The sequence below is a fragment of the Zonotrichia leucophrys genome, chromosome Z (genome assembly GCF_028769735.1).
Source record: "Zonotrichia leucophrys gambelii isolate GWCS_2022_RI chromosome Z, RI_Zleu_2.0, whole genome shotgun sequence".
NCBI classification, from domain to species: Eukaryota; Metazoa; Chordata; class Aves; order Passeriformes; family Passerellidae; genus Zonotrichia; species Zonotrichia leucophrys.
This window is the reverse complement of record NC_088200.1, coordinates 32,818,822-32,835,146: the sequence shown is the minus strand read 5'-3', so window position 1 is coordinate 32,835,146 and position 16,325 is coordinate 32,818,822. Positions and strand designations below refer to the sequence as shown.

The 16,325-nt window shown below is 36.5% G+C and overlaps 1 protein-coding gene across 4 annotated transcripts in view; it reads right to left on the bottom strand.

The window, feature by feature from the left end:
- Positions 1-285: 285 nt before the first annotated feature.
- Positions 286-16,325, bottom strand: part of NLN (neurolysin) — a 36,444-nt gene continuing 20,404 nt past the window's right edge. For 3 of the 4 annotated variants that reach the window (XM_064735560.1, XM_064735563.1, XM_064735562.1), the window contains exons 6-13: positions 16,124-16,284; positions 14,748-14,883; positions 12,290-12,656; positions 10,733-10,934; positions 6,810-6,996; positions 5,694-5,822; positions 5,070-5,206; positions 536-810 (exon numbers count right to left, since the gene is read on the bottom strand). In XM_064735560.1, the coding sequence (XP_064591630.1) occupies positions 676-810; positions 5,070-5,206; positions 5,694-5,822; positions 6,810-6,996; positions 10,733-10,934; positions 12,290-12,656; positions 14,748-14,883; positions 16,124-16,284 (1,454 nt within the window). In that variant the 3' untranslated portion in view covers positions 536-675. Of the gene's footprint in view, positions 811-5,069; positions 5,207-5,693; positions 5,823-6,809; positions 6,997-10,732; positions 10,935-12,289; positions 12,657-14,747; positions 14,884-16,123; positions 16,285-16,325 lie in introns of all 4 variants that reach the window. The other variant, XM_064735561.1, reaches the window with a different exon arrangement.

The following is a 16,325-nucleotide window of genomic DNA, read 5'->3' as shown; positions in this document are numbered from 1 at the left end:
AACAGAAAGAGTGTTGGAATAACTGAAAAAGTCACTGATTTTGGCTGATTTTTTCCTTTTTAGTTATACTTTGTAAGTATATAAATGGTACAAAAATTCAACATGGATCAGAATTAGGTCAAAAAGTACCACACAAACATCTCTGCTGTAAAGGTATCTGGGGCAGGTTGTCAGTCTTGAAACTTGTCAGGCAGCTGGACTGAATTCAAACAATGACAAAATCAAACACACTTCCTATCCATCAGAGACACTGGTGAACCATCAATACAAAAGAGAATAGAGAATAAGAATGAATCTGCTTCCTTTATTGCTGGTTATATTATTTTTATCCCCTTCAGTTTTAAAATTAATTCACAAGGCATAATTTAAATGTGTCTCTTAAAAGAAAAACATGGCATTAACTCCTTATATTGATCAGTATTAATTAATATTATTTCATAAAAAAAATTAAAAATCACCATCCAATTTCCTCAGCTTTTGCACATCTCAGAATTTTTTTCCCTGACGTTGAATTTTGTAGTCCTATGAAGTTTTGTTTTAAAAGTCACATTTTTATTTATACAATTTCAAAAATCATCAAAAAATGACCTAGTTTCCCTAGAGTGATACAATGTGAAATACACTGACATTTCCAGCTGATTCCATACTTTATGCCATTACCAAAGAATCATAGCTTCACTGAACACGTAATCCCTTACACAATAGGAAAGCTCTCTGGCTTGGTTTACGCTCCAAGAAATTTTGTAGCATATCCATTCCATCCAAAGATCCTCCAGGTTTCAAAATGAGGTTTCTGTATTTCATCCCAGCCTGACAGAAAGCAAAGCAGAATATTAGTACTTCTTATCTTGCCCACTGCCCCCTTTTCTGTATTTGTTACATATTAAAAAATTTATTCATGATAAAACAACTTTCCTCCTTCCAGATTTTCCTAATACCAAATTAGGATATACCAGGATATGTCACAAGTATAATTTAGATCTAGTGGAAGAACTCAAAAGAGCAGAAATTTGACCAGTTCTAACGAAATTATTTTTCTTGTGGCTTTACACTGGTTTTGAAGCTATGATCACAACTTGTCTGAAGACATTCTATAAAGCATAACAAAAACACAACATCCTTAAAATCTTCAGTGAAGGATTACCCCGTGACTGATAGGCAGGAAAAGGGAACCCAACATCCTTTCTCTAACTGATGATTTCTCTTTCTTTAATCTTTGTTTGGATAACACAGAAGATACTTCAGAGATAAGACAACCCACAGCATTGTGGAATGGCATGGCACTCACATCCTAGTAATATACACAGTTGTACACATCATACATACAAACATTTAGAATACAACTATTGTAGTATATTAGAGAAAATGAGGCTTAACTCAGATTTTAATCTAAAGAAGAAACATTATTGCTTCAGAAAAAATTGATTCCTTTAAAAAAATTAATGAAATTTCTGAGAAAACAAGTAATTAGGAGTTTCTTAACAAGAAGTTGTATTTTTAGGAATGTATATATCTGGAGAATTCTGGCCTTCTGAGATGTGACCACAAATGACAAAATGTTATTTTGCATGCACATTTCCCAAATGCTTCTGATATTAAAGAAGACAATGTTCTTCCTTTTAAGCAGTGTATACATATACACTTCTCCCACAATTCAACAAGAACACATTGCTTCCTCATGACTTGTTGGGGGTTAGGATTTTTCCTTTTGTTTCTTCCTTTCATAGGGTTTTGTCCCATATGTTGCTAGGAAACAATAACTACCAACACTTAAGAAAACAAAAGATGTGCCTGTGGGTCACAACAAGCCATTGGAATGGCCCTGGCTGGAGGCGGGTTAGATCTGTCAACACAGAGAAAAGGTGAGGGGACCTGGAGGTTTGGGGCTGGACTTGTGGTCAGTCTGGTTTCCGGGTCTGTGGGAGAAGGAAGCTGTTTGCTTTTTCCCTGCTGCCTGACCACTTGGAGCTGAAACATTAGGACTGGCTCCCACCAGACTCTCTGCCCACCTCGCGCTGCCACAGCCACTCCCGCATGCTGAACTCCGAGATCCTTGTCTGCTGCAGTTCTCCTGCACTGCAAGTCTGTTTAATTTTGTTTTTTTAGTTTCTCGGCCATTTGGTGGGGGGTCCAGAGCCCGTGTGTGGGGTGTCCCCGTATGGGCCACCTCTGCACGGGAGCCCGGTAATCGCGACCAGCTGCCACTCATGACGGCTCATCTGGGCCGAGCTGCCTTCCCCGCATGGTCCCTGAGCCCGCGGCACAGCGCCCCCTGCAGGCGTGGGGGAATCACTGCGCTGCCCGGCCTGGAGCCAGCAGCGCCCCTGCTGGCTGTGACTGGAACTGCACCGAGGGGAAATGGGATAAACCACCGGGAGGAGACTTGATTGGGTGCTCTGGTTTGTTTGTTGTTATCACTTGTTTGCCTTGTTATACACATACATCAATCAGTAAAGAACTGTTATTCCTTTTCCATATTATTGCCTTGAAGCCCCTTATTTTCAAATTTACAATAATTTGGAGAGAAGGGGGTCCTATTCTCCATTCCAAGGGAGGTTCCTGCCTTCCTTGGTGGACACCTGTCTATGAGACTGTAGTGTAAAAACAAGTAAAGGTGTTTTTAAGTGATGTGCTTCCATGACTTAATTGAGTTAGCATTTGCATTGTCTGAATTACAGCTGGAAAAATCTAAAATAAAATAAAAATAAGTTTAAAAAATCACTGACGCATTGTTCTCACCTCACAATTTTTGTTAGCTTGCTGAATCTCAGAAGCAAATGAATATATTTTTCCTTATGTTTTACAATTATTTTTGAGTAGACTTGAGTCTTTGCTGTTATCCCTTCAGAGTCAGAATACTGCTTAGTTCTAAGGAGACCAGAGGTTAGTTCAGATAATGTGCAAGAATTGAGGAGGTTGGCAATCAATAAAGTTAGAGTTAATAGTTTGTGGAAGGATTTTAATACATTCAATTTCTGAATTTAAGTTTTATAACTGTTGCTCAAAACAGAAGGAGAGGTTTAATTAAAAAAGGAAGAAGTAAGCCAAATTTCTGTAAGGCCTAGTCATAATACTTTAACCATTTTCCTTTTCTGCTGTTCAGAATACTAGTCTAAATCTAGATATAATGAAGTACAAAAGTACAAAAAACATACTGGTATCTAGCATTTTTTTATAAAAAGTTGTTTGTCCCATCTTGTGGGATGCTATCACACTTATTTGGGTTAAAAGATAACTAATTTGAAAAGATAACATTGAAGAGGGAGAGAAAAAAATCTCCACAGCTATCCCTGAAGTTATATCAGCATTCACACAAAGTGTTTGTGTGCACATATGCCAGAGAGCAAGTGACACACATAATTAATCATCTTCCTGCCTCACTTTTTAGCCTGGGTAACAGGCCTCACAATAAGAGGCACTAGCTGTCTTTCAGCTGTTCCACAAAAATAGTCACGTGTAGTGTAATTAATTTATTCTCAAGGGTTCCCATACACAGACAAAGAAACAAAAATTCTCACCAAAAAATCAGAATAAAAGACATCCCTCAAGAGAAGTAAAGGTAATAGAGCCATTTTGCCAAACTATAGCTCAGGATTTTGACTATAGAGTCACTTAAATCAGACTTTTGAGACTAGAGAGTAAAAGTAAAGGAATAAAAGTGTGATGGGACTGGAGGGATATGGACATGCCAGAACAAAAAACTGACACAAAGTTCCACAAGTTTGGCACCAGCACCCTTAACCATCTTTCCCAAATGCTAGCAGTTATAAAAGCCAGCAAGTCTGATCCCTCCTGAAATACCATTTTTAAGATCGATATGAACAACATTTCATTAAAATTTACTTTATTTACTCATTTAACTTGACACTTCTTCTCTACTGTTCTTATTTATGACTGGCTATATTCCCAATGAATAAGCAGGTATTTTTATTCTCATATGTACCTGTCACGAATCCCTACCCCTTCAAGGTCAATCTTAAACTCCAAACTCCATGTCATTTCTTCTCTCAAACTGTGACGTTGGCTGTTTTTCTTCATAAAACCCGTTTTGGGTTTTGTTGGGCTAAGCACTGCCTCAGTTTCACAGTCTTACCCCATTCGCATGATTCTCTTTCAACTCCCCTCTTTGTCCAGACCGAAACCTAATCTTGTTCACTGTCTCCATCCTCTAGAGGGATAGACAGTTCTAGAAGTTCTGGTTGTTGTGATAAGTACAGGGAGGAAAGAAAGCAAATTCCAGGGGAGGAAAAGGACAGTCATGCATTTTCTACTCCTTCCTTTATTTCTCTCTTGTGAATTTCTATTAAAAGGAAGAACTAGTGCTGGCAGCTGAATCAAGAACACACTTAAGAAGATCAGGAAACCCAAAATGACAGAACTCACCTATCTCATCTGCAGCACCTCCACTGAAGTCTAATACTATAATCTCTGAAAAACATTGCTAGAATTGGCAGGGCTACTAACCACATCACTAATTATCCTTTTTCTCTGCCGGAGGCAGAAGAGGCTGGAGAATTACTCTAGGGAAAAAGACCCAGTAAATCTAGAACCTGCAAATGATTTGGACTTCAAAATGGACCTGGGATTTAAAGTGAAGATGAAACAACTTTCATGTTACTCTGTATTGTGACAGAGGAAGCTCAAAAAAATTCAGTTTTCTAAATAGCAACTACATAAAAGGACCATATAGTTCAGGTACACAGAATGTAATGGAAATTTAAAAGAATCAGAGCACCACTATCATACAGGTTTCACAGCAGATGAATATGCATCTGCTCTTGCAATGGAGGAATGTTTTTTCATTCAGAGGAAGGCATTAGACAATATCTCAAAAGTATTACAGTATTAAATATATGGTGATGTAAGAATTGCATTAAAATTCAAGTGCTCTTGGAAATTTTAAGATGGTTTTCTTAGTTACCTTTACACATTTTTTTGTTCTTGATCTGAACTCAACAGGTACAGTAGTAGTACTTGAGACATTATACTTAGGGGTCGTGATGGCAATAAATGTGGTTTCAGAGACAAAGTGCAACAGAAGAGTTTATCGAAAAGTATTCACCACCTACTTTTGGATTCATTATTCCTTCTTGCTTAAAGCAGCTATAAAAGATATCCATAGAAAAAACTTCACTCCACAGGTATCCATAGTATTGACCATCATAACCACCTGCCAAATGTCCAAAAGTAGCCGGCATGTTTGTTCCTTGAAAAGCAGATTAACATCAAGTTATTGAAATCAAATTCAGTTATTTCTCTGATGCATACAGTACTTCAACAATAAATAAATAAATAAGGAATTTATGTAACTACTTTGAAACTTTTAGCATAAAAGGTCTGAGTATGCCTCAAATTATTGAACACAGTCTGTTGATAACAAAGGAAACGCAATTTCCCCTTTTAGGCTACTTGTACATCTAATAGAGATGTGACAGAACATCTAAAGTGGAATTCACATCATGTCGCTCTAAAATACATCCTGCAAAAGGCTAAGTTACATATTTAACTTCAGAATCTTCCTTTAGAAGAGGTCATTAAGATCATCCTAAATTTAAAAATAATTATTTCAGCTTTATAAAGTTGATTATTCCATGAACAGCCCTGTATTTTGTATTCTGAACATTACTGAAAAAGAAAGGCATGTTAAATTGAACCATTTGGGCATGCTGCAAAAAAGCTTCATATTGACATACCTGGGGTGGCAGGAATTCCTAGAGTCTCCATACAATATTTAGCATATTCATCTGCTGGGTCAACAGACAGCTGTGTATGCAGTGCCTGGTCAACTTTGCTCAAAACAATCTGACGGAGGGTTAGAAGGCCTAATCAGGTAAAAACATTTAATTAACCAGCATCAAAATAGTCGGAGTTTGATTTTCATCTTTCCTTCAAAGATCTCAACATGCATACTAAATTATTAGAATTTTTGAGTTATATAATTTCCATCTGAATCACTCCACTTACAAAGAGTTGGGAAGCATAGTTTTAATAAAGGATTATCATGCTAAGCCCCCTCTTTTGATTATTACTTTCCTCATAGATCTAAACTAAAATAAAGCAGATATTTTAAAAGCAAATTTTAATTTAAGCTGTTTTTAAGAAGCTACAAGATAGGAACCTTTACTCAGACAAAATCCTTATGGAGTTAGAGTCTCAGGACAAAGACTTCTTGTTCGGGATAGGAAAGCAGTACAAAATAAACAGGAGTAGCTTAAGGACGAATTGGTAGCATAAATGGAAGATCTGATTACAAGAATAAAGAGGTGAGAGTGACAGAATAATAATGACATGATAGGTAATGACATGGGATATGTTATGTCTGTTCAGTAAATTTGCAAGTAACTTTCATATCTGCTAAGTGTTGCATGCAAATCAAATGTAGAAATACATGTAGCTATACTGTGTCTTGCACAGTGCCTGTTCTGGACTACATTTAAGATTAAAAAACCACAAAAGCCACACCTGACTACATGAGACTACTCCAGACTCATGTCTACACCAGACTACTCTCCTCCATCTACTACACACACCACCAGTTTTAAACAAAAAAAGCTTACAGGTTAAAATTTACATGGATAGGAAGGATATTTTAGTTCTGGAGGTGGCCTGGAAAATCAGAGCTGCTGCTGTTCCTGTAAAGAATTCTACCTGTCATCATAGCCTTTTTTAGTGGGGTTCCCACACAAATAAACACAAAAAGACAGTGGGAAGTGTACACACAGAAGAAATTTAATAGGCTTCTTATGTTTGTCAGCTTTTTAAACTACATACTTTTATACATGTACTTTGGGGAGAAAACACAGATATACCTGTATTAGCAAGTCTAGAGGCAGCAAGTTTCTCCAGGAGAGTGTCTCCAACATGAGTTGCATCTTTATAATGTCTTGACATCTGTTGTAGTGGCTCTTTTTCCCACACCCAGTTTTCAAACATTTGTGAAGGTACCTCCACAAAGTCTGTTTCCACATTAGTTCCACTAAACCTTGCAAAATCAGTCTAGGAAAAACAAAAAGCCATTTAATTAAATTAAAATAGAAGCCAAGATTTTTAGCAGAATATAATATTTCAGATGTCAAAATTTCAGTTTAAATCACAGGAAAAGGAATTATTTTAACATAATAATAATAATAATAATAATAACAACAATAATAATAATACAATTTAAAGAAAGGAGGTAAAAAAATCAGACATAAGACTATTATCAAAGGGTAAAGTACTCAGCAGTTATATAGTGAATTATCTACTAGTACAGAACAGTACTCCAATCTTTTTAGTATTATTGATTTTTACCTTTAAGGTTATGACAGCAATACAAATGTTTTCATGCTGTCCTGTGACAATGATATAATTTGTAAATTATCATAGATTTTTGTTGTATTACTCCAAAGTAAAATAATAAACTCTAACTATGCACTTTAAAAAGTTTATTGTATTGTAGTCTACCCCACTGACTCACAGACTTTACTTAACCAACTTATTCTATTAAGCTTTGCCCTATTTGTCATCATTTGTAATATATGTGGTTAACATACAGAACAACTTTAGCCAGTAATTGATAGACTGACATAAATAAATCCTAGCAACCTTATCCATGAAAAGTTTTCAAATCTGACACTTTGATAAAAGAATCTTTCTTCTGAAAGCAAAACAGACCAGAACTTTTTTTAATTTTAGCATCAGCAATAACTTCATGTTTAAGAAGCTCCTCCAATACCAATTTTGAAGAAAAGTTTGTACAGTTAAGAATCTTCACTAAAATCCAAACATTTCTAAGAAGACAGTTGTTCAAATACATAGAAATTATTTAATTTCATAGAATCATAGCATCATAAAGGTTGGAAAATACTTCTAAGATTATCAAGTACAACCACCAACCCAGCATCACCACCCTGTTCAACATTAAGCTGTTAACCTATGTCCTCAAGTACCATATCCACACATTTTTTGAATCAATCCACCACTTCCCTGGGCAAACCATTTCAAAGATTTACAACTCTTTCAGAGAAAAAAAAATTTACTAATATCCAGTCTAAACCTTTCCAGGTGCAACTTGAGCCATTTCCTCTTGTCCTGTCCTTGATTGCCTGGGTGAAGAAGCTGGCCCCCACCTGGCTACAGACTCTTTTCAGGCAGCTGTAAAAAGCAATAACGTCCCCGAGTCTCCTTTTCTCCAGGATAAACATGCAGAGCTACCTCAGCCACTCCTGACAAGACTTGTGCTCCAGAGCCTTCCCCAGCTCTGTTGCCCTTCTCTGGACTCACTCCAGGACCTCAGTGTCCTCCCGTACATGCAGGCCCAGAGCCTGGCACAGCACTGGAGGTGCGGCCTCAGCAGGGCACAGCACAGGGGGACAATCCCTGCCCTGGCCCTGCTGGCCACAGCATTGCTGATCCAGGCCAGGATGCCATTGGCCTTCTTGGCCCCCTGGGCACAGCCTGGCTCATGTCCAGCTGCTGCCACCAGCACCCCCAGCTCCTTTCCAGCCACTCTGCCCCAGCCTGGGGAGCTACCTGGGGTTGTTGTGACCCAAGGGCAGGACCCAGCACTGGGCCTTGTTGAACCTCACACCATTGGCCTCAGCCATGATCCAGCCTGCCCAGATCCCTCTGCAGAGCATTCCTATGATCACTCCACCCTTGTCTTGTAATAAGTCTATCTTCTCTTGCCAGTCCAATTCTATTTATTTTCGTTCTCATCAACATACTAACAAAACATTTTAAGCGTTAAAAGAAAAAGAAATTCTCTGTTGTCCTCTCTAAGAGCTGTTGATATTCTTACAGTCCATCCTCTGCTGGGAAATAGATCCTGACAGGATTACAGGCTTTTAAACTTAGTTTCTTGCAGCGTTACCAAAAAAAATATGTATAATACAGGACATAACCTTGAACTGACATCTGTGTCACATGCATGCATCTTCCTCTTATGTCTTCAGAAGAACAATACAAAAGGAGTAAAACTTCCCTCTACTCTTGCAGGTTGCACAAATCCACAGTTGGAGGATGGCCCTTTTCTGATGTCCTTGCTGAATAGCAGCTCTGAAGAAAAGCTAGGAAGTACCAGCTTCAGGGAAGAAATAATGATAGAAGTGGCTAGAGCAAAAAGCAAGTGGCCTTCAGATATCTTCATTTACCCATACCCAAGTGCACTACACTAACAAAACCATCAAGACATTTGGTACAAGTTACTTCAAGAGCACTCCCTGAACACCAGCAAATTCCATCCCTGCCCTGATCTCACTCTCCAACAGTATAACTCAGTTTTCCACTATATTACATAATCAGACCTTTATCGGTAGCTCACAATCCTTCCCAGTCTCCTCCTTGCGTAGCATTTAACTGCAAAATTCTAACATGCTTAAACAAATTATCATATGAAAGAAGACTGTGCATTGTACACACGAAGCCAGAACACAGGATGTTCTTCTGCAGGACTAGCAAGTTTGCACACATGCAAATAGCTATTCACATACAATACAACAGAAGTGAGCATGGCAGCTGGGCACACAGAAGACACCAGAGCAGTGTGAGAGACAAATGGAAAGCAGGCCTCTGATCTGTGTGCAATTCCAGAGCAACTCAAGTACATGTGCATTGGACTTGTTTGCTTTGGCTGCTGTGAAAGAGCTCCAAAACACTGAGGCACATCCTCACTGGCAGTCAAAATGTTGTCAGTTTTTTACTGTTTTATACCAATGCCAAATGTGTTACACTTCTATATTGCCTAGGTTTTATTACTCAGTTTTTGATATCAGAAACACCTATCAAAGGGTTGATAAAATAATAATTATATTTCTACTTTTAAGATGATTAAAAAATATCTAAGCAATTATTAACTCTGGATTTAATATATGGATTTCTGTGATGATTATTCTTTATTCTGCAGTTGCAGTCTCTAGGATCATGATCAAGAATTAAAATCTAATATAGGTAAATTTTCCTTGACTTTATTATTTTGTATTTGTTTATACAGAAGATGAAGGAAATGCAACAGAAAATCTGATTTTGTAATTAACTATGTGAATTTTTTGGTGTGTGAATACTGACTCTCATATCTTTCTGAAATACAAAATTTTCATTAGGTGAATAATAAATGTATCATCTGGCAGTATCAATTTTCATTGTAAGTAAAAATGAAAACAGAAATTTTAAAACTTTATTGGTACCTTGATGGAAAATCTGAAACTACCTTCAGTTCTTTCTGGTCACTGCAATAAACCTAACCTGTCAGATAGCAAAAAATAAAATAGCTTAGGTGAGACCTGTTTTATGCTTGTGATGTCAAGAGAGACAGGTCTCAACAGTACTAGATGCCAAAATGCTGCAGATCAACTAGCTTCAGAAATTATTTTCATTCCTAGGTATAGCAGCATTGTTTTGTTTCTAATACCTGGTTTCTAATGTCATACATCTACAAGACTAGAAGTAATAAAAAGACGTCTGAACAAAGCCATGACTGAATATCTTCACTGTACCTGTACCTGTGATGAATGGACTCCTGCATAATGCAAATGCAAAAGTACATGTTCCTACCAAAATGTTTTTCATAAAAAGGTGTATTTATTGTTTCAGTTTTAAATAAATATTAAAATTAAAACCAACCTGACGCTTCAAAAAAATAACCAGAACTCTGCATATGTGCTTTACTAAAACTAGAAACCATCAAAACAGAACTATACCTTGTTTTGAGGCAGTTGAGAAAGAAGTCTTACACTGGAGTAGAAACACCACTAACCTGCGCACATATCTGATGCATTACATGACCAAATTCATGGAAGTAAGTCTTTACTTCATCGTGTCGCAGCAATGATGGTCGATCCGACACTGGCTTTGTGAAGTTGGTGACCAGAGCAGCTACAGACATCAATCTGCTGCCGTCAGAGAGAAGACAGCCGGGTTGTAGACCAAAGCAGGCTGCATGCCCATACTTTCCCTCTCTGCGTAAGAAAATACATCAGATACTATCTTCAAACCACAAGCCTGCTCACCAGAATGGTGAAGCCTGTTCAAGAACAGGGACAATCAGTCAGTTTCTCTACACAAAAATGTACATATTTTCATGACTTCTAAGACTCAATAACTTAAGAGCATAAGGGGAAAAAAGCCCCTTCTGCTCTCATACTGAAATCACAACACTTCAAGATTTCCAGCAGCATTTAAAAGAACCTGTTTTTAACTGAAAAGCTGAAAGTATATATACTTCAGATGCCAGTTGTGTTGTAAACTGCTACTGCAACAGGAAGAACTAGGTTCTGTTCACTGATGCAATTTTTTTTATTACAGGAGGTAAAAAAATACAGTAAACAGCATTTTCACTGCGATGCAAGAGTTTAAAGAAAAATGATTTTGAAAATTTTGCCCTAAACTATTCAGTTAACTACTCAGATTAAGTCGGAGGAGTCTTATTGACACATTCCCTCAGCAATTCCCATGATATACATAAAGGTGACAGGTGAAGGAGATAGGTATGTTACCCTAAAAAGAAAAATTTATTTACTACTATATTTATTGAGTAGCCTAATTTTCTTAGGCCAGAAAACATTAAATCAACTTACATTAAAAAGGACGTCAGCAAATTTATCACATGATAAATACTAATCTAAAAAACCCTACACCAAAGCAAAAAAAAAAAGTAGTGACAAGTAGCCAAAAAGGACTAGTCCAGAAAAAATCCTGTCAAACCAGTTGAGTCTCCTAATCTTTGACAAAACACAGATGATACTGTAAATCGCTACAAAGACAGCTGGAGAGCTACAGAGATCAACATGGAAGTAAATCTGAATGTGTGCTCAACACCAACCTATTATCTATTTGATTCAGCAGTCTGGACAACAGGGTAGAAAATACACATAAAGTTTAAAGGGGCACTAGGAGAAACTAGGAACCTTAGCAGACAGAAATATAATTGGTCTGAGCAACAAACTGCTGTAACACTTAAACAGAAATTTTACCTACAGTTTAGAAAACTAAAACCCAGTAGTAAGCTAGGAAGGAGAAAAGTTCATAGATGCAAAAAATTGTGGACAACTGACTAGAGAGCAATACTACCAAAAATATGAATGAAGTAACAATGCTTCATAAAAATGAATTTAAGGAAGAAATACGGAAGTACTTAAAAAAAAAAGTGTAAAAAATCTGAATACAGTCCAGAGGACAACTTAATGAACACAATATTAATCTTGTCAGTGGAACAAATATATACTTCCAAATGCATTAAATTTTAATTAAATAAGCAGCAACCCATTAAGATATATTCCATTTTAAACACGTAAACAAAACACTAAGTCATTACCTGGGGTAAAGATCCAAATAGAACTGCCCTAGCATTTCTCCTGTTGATTTATCCTTTACTGTATAAAGAGTAACAGTGTCGTGCCAAACATGAGCACTTTCTATTTGCTCAAATTCAAGTCCCAGCAGCTTCTGGTAAATATTCAGTAAGCCTTCTGTAACAGCTTCAATTGGAAAGTATTCCTTCAGTTTTTCCTGATCTATGGAGTACTTCAGCTCTTCAGTTTTGCTCATATAATAATGAAGATCCCATGCATTGATTCTTCCATCATAATCAAAGTTTCTTTCTTTACACTCCTCCTTCTTCAGTTCTAGAATGAATTGTCTTTCTTCCTCAGCCAAAGGCTTTAGCTTTTTACTCAAATCATCTGAAAGAAAGATTGGCTTAGAGTCAACTTCCTTGTTCCTTATCTATTCCTATAAAATGCACTTGACACTTCAAGCACATACTTCAGAAGTGGGTGTTTCCCATTCATTCACCAACAACAAGCAACACCTGCATTCTTGTCCTAAATGCTATACATGATACAGTAGATTCCATGTAGGCCAAACAGTGGTGTGAAGGGTTTAGTTGAATTTAGACTTTTTCAAGTCATCATAAATGAAAAGTAACACTAAATACTTATGTTTGAACACTTTGATTTTATGTCATGTAATCTCAGTATTCCTCATACATTTCTTCAGCAACAGCCAAAGACTAAAACTATTGATAGTTACTGGAAGGAAGTGCAACACAAAATTCAATACTTCTAGCTAAAATTCTATAAAAGATCCAAGAGACCCAAGAATTCTTGCCTATATGATGTCTGGATTCTACACCAGCAAAGCTTCTGGATATTGAAGTCTATGATTCAAATTATTTCCAATACACTTTCTGTGGCAGCAGACATACTGAATATAAAATATTTAAGCTTACTGACACTTCCATACAGTACATTCTGAACTTATTCTCTTGTAAATATTTCTGGTTTATCAGAAAATTTTTCTTCATTAAGAATTCACAGTAATGTTAATTGTTGATATCTACAGTGTAAAATTTGGGAATTGCCACTTCTGTTTCTAGGAAGGCTGTAACACACTAAATGCATTTGCATGATTGAAATATTGTTTGCAGCTTGTACTGTGCTAAATTCAGAATATGTTATAGGAGAGAATGCTCTTCGTCCTAGATGTAAGATCAGCTTATTTGATTTAAAACATGATTAGATAGGAACAAAGTAGAGCAAAACACAATGTCATGCTGGTAGCTGAGGATCTATCAAAAGAGCCAAATAAAAAGTGACAATTAATTTGATGCATGTTCTCCCTCTGTGAGAATTACCATGACGCGTGATATGCTAGCTTATGTGTGTCAGCTTCAAAATAAATGAAAAAACACAGTATCACAATAATATAATAGACAAAGAAAGTCTAAAATACTTCAAGTACACTTAAAACCCCTAACATGTAATAATAAATCAAAACAAAGTGTTTGTTAATTGTCAAGTATACTGAAAACTGGTATTGCCAAATATTGATCTGATCTGATGAATGAGCATTTCAGGAGAAATGCAACAGAATTATGGGATGAATGAGCATTTCAGGAGAAATGCAACAGAATTATGGGTTTAGAAAGAGGAGCATTAGAACCTCTTTACTGAAGCATAACACCCCGCTACCAGCAAACATACCTCATTTTTGTGCTAATTTCTTTGGGGGGGTTACTTGTATGATACATCAATATACACTCCTGAGTGGTGTTAGGACACAGTAATAAAGGAACACATATCCAATGGAGCTACCAGAGAGGAGAGGTTAATTCTACATCCAAGAGTCCAGTGACAATGACAGGAGGACTCTGTTCATTCATAAACCACTGTGTTTAAAATTTTCAAGATACCTCTATTTTCAGATCAAATTCCATTACAGGGCTTTTGAATTCCAGATTTAATCCTTCACTCCAGATATAATTTTTAAATTCAGTTCATGGAAGTTGCAACATGTCATACAGTAAAGTTTTATACTTAATGCTGCTGTACTAGAAACAGACACCAAGGCTACTGATTCGCAAAAAACTGGGAATGAAAAGAAGCAGTTCTGATGCAGCCTCTTGAACTGATAAAATTGCTTAAGCTGCACATTTTACTCTGGTTCTAAATTAGGGTAACTGCATTTTGGGGCAGAGAAAGGTTTAATCCCTTGCTTACACTGGCTGCCACAAAGAATTTGTGACAATCAATATAAGCAAGTGATTAAACCTTAATATTCTCACAATTTGCTTTGTGCTTCCTGATTTGGAACAACTTCATTTGTACAGCTATAATCTAAAAAACGCATATGCCAGAACAGAGGCAGCAGAGCTCCTTTTCTGGCTAAATGTCATGGGTGCTGTCACCCAATTATGTATTTAAATTCATCTTGGCTGAGGGGACATATTACTACATTAAATATACAAGTATTGCTTATAAATGTGAACAAACCTAAGAAGGTTGCTACGTTATCTGTGCTCTTGGCAGTGTTTACCTCCAGGACAAAGTTGGCATGTGTGTTATAACCAAGAAGCTCTGCTACTTTTGCCCTTAGTGGAAGTAACTGCTGCAGAATTTTTGTGTTCTCCTAAAAAAGAAAGTAGGCACATTTGCAAAATGAAATCAGAAACCACATGTTAACAAACAATTATCTCAATAATATCTGTAATCCTAAAAAATAGAAAATATTTCAAATGAAACACTTTCAGATTAAAATATAATATAACCTAAGATTCTTGGCATACTTCTTGATGTTTGCAGGTAGCTGGTTTTCCTAGTCAACCTGATTCATTACTCTCCTTATTATTACAACTTATCTTTTTTATTGATCAAAATATACACCATTTTCTTTCAGGTTGTGAAGAGCTTATTTCCTTTATCAACCATTTACATATGAAAGACAATAAGGAAATTGCTGGCAGCAGATTTAATTGCTTGTTAGTGATGAAGACAGATCGCTAATTATTGTGCCAACATCCAAAGCTGGTTTGCAAATTTTCCTCTTTTGCCACTCTAACAACAGTAGTCAGAGAAAGATCTGAAATAGAAAATCCCAGAACTTGACTTAAATGTCTTAAAGAATCCTCAAGAACCTGAAAACATAACTATGTAAACCTCCAGCTCTGGAAAAGTGAGACTTGTTGGGGGAAAAAAAATTAAACACCAGATTCAAAGATTGCCACATAGTTTTATCAAGAAATCTCTTTATGTGTGTTGACTTGCAAAGCGTTTAGTTCCTGATGACATTTTATCTTGTACTCATCACATTTCCAAGCATTTCAAGCACAAAATCTCAACTCTATTATTGCTCTCTAATGCATGATTGGTACAATTGTCTGAATGACATATACTCTATCTTTCAATGCTTTCAAAATTTTGTACCTGTCTAGTTGTGCACATATGCAATCTGTTGATTTCATATTTGATCATCTGTATTTATAATTAAAACCTGGGCTTAAATAACCCCTCTCTATTCTGAAAAATCTCAAAGGACTACAGAAGTCACAATCAGACATTCTCCACTGTGAGGAAAGTGTCCATAGTCATCTACAGAACACTGCAGGGAAATTTCACAGAAGATCAAGATCCCACTTCTTTTAACAGAACCACTTGAACATTAAGATATGCACACAGAGACAGACTGTCAACTTCTAAGGTCTCAGAAGGATATCAGAATAAATTGGAGCAAGGCACTGTTAAAGATCATACTGGTAAGTTTTGATTTCAAAATACTCCACAATGTGCAAAGCTCAAACCTAACATTTGAATGTCTAGCTCAATTTTTCAACTCTGTCACTGCACTGTAGAACAGCCAGTACACAACATACCTCTTTGCATCTTGAGTTAAAGGCATGTTCCATTTTTCTCCTGGTTTCTGAAACACAGCACTTCTTCATAACAGGAAAATAGTGAGGATACTTTAAGGTAACTTTATATTTGTCTTTCTCAGTCTTCTCTAAACTGTTAATAAAGTCATCAGGAAGACCATCTATAGAACAAAATTAAATAAACAATATTTACCAAAATTAT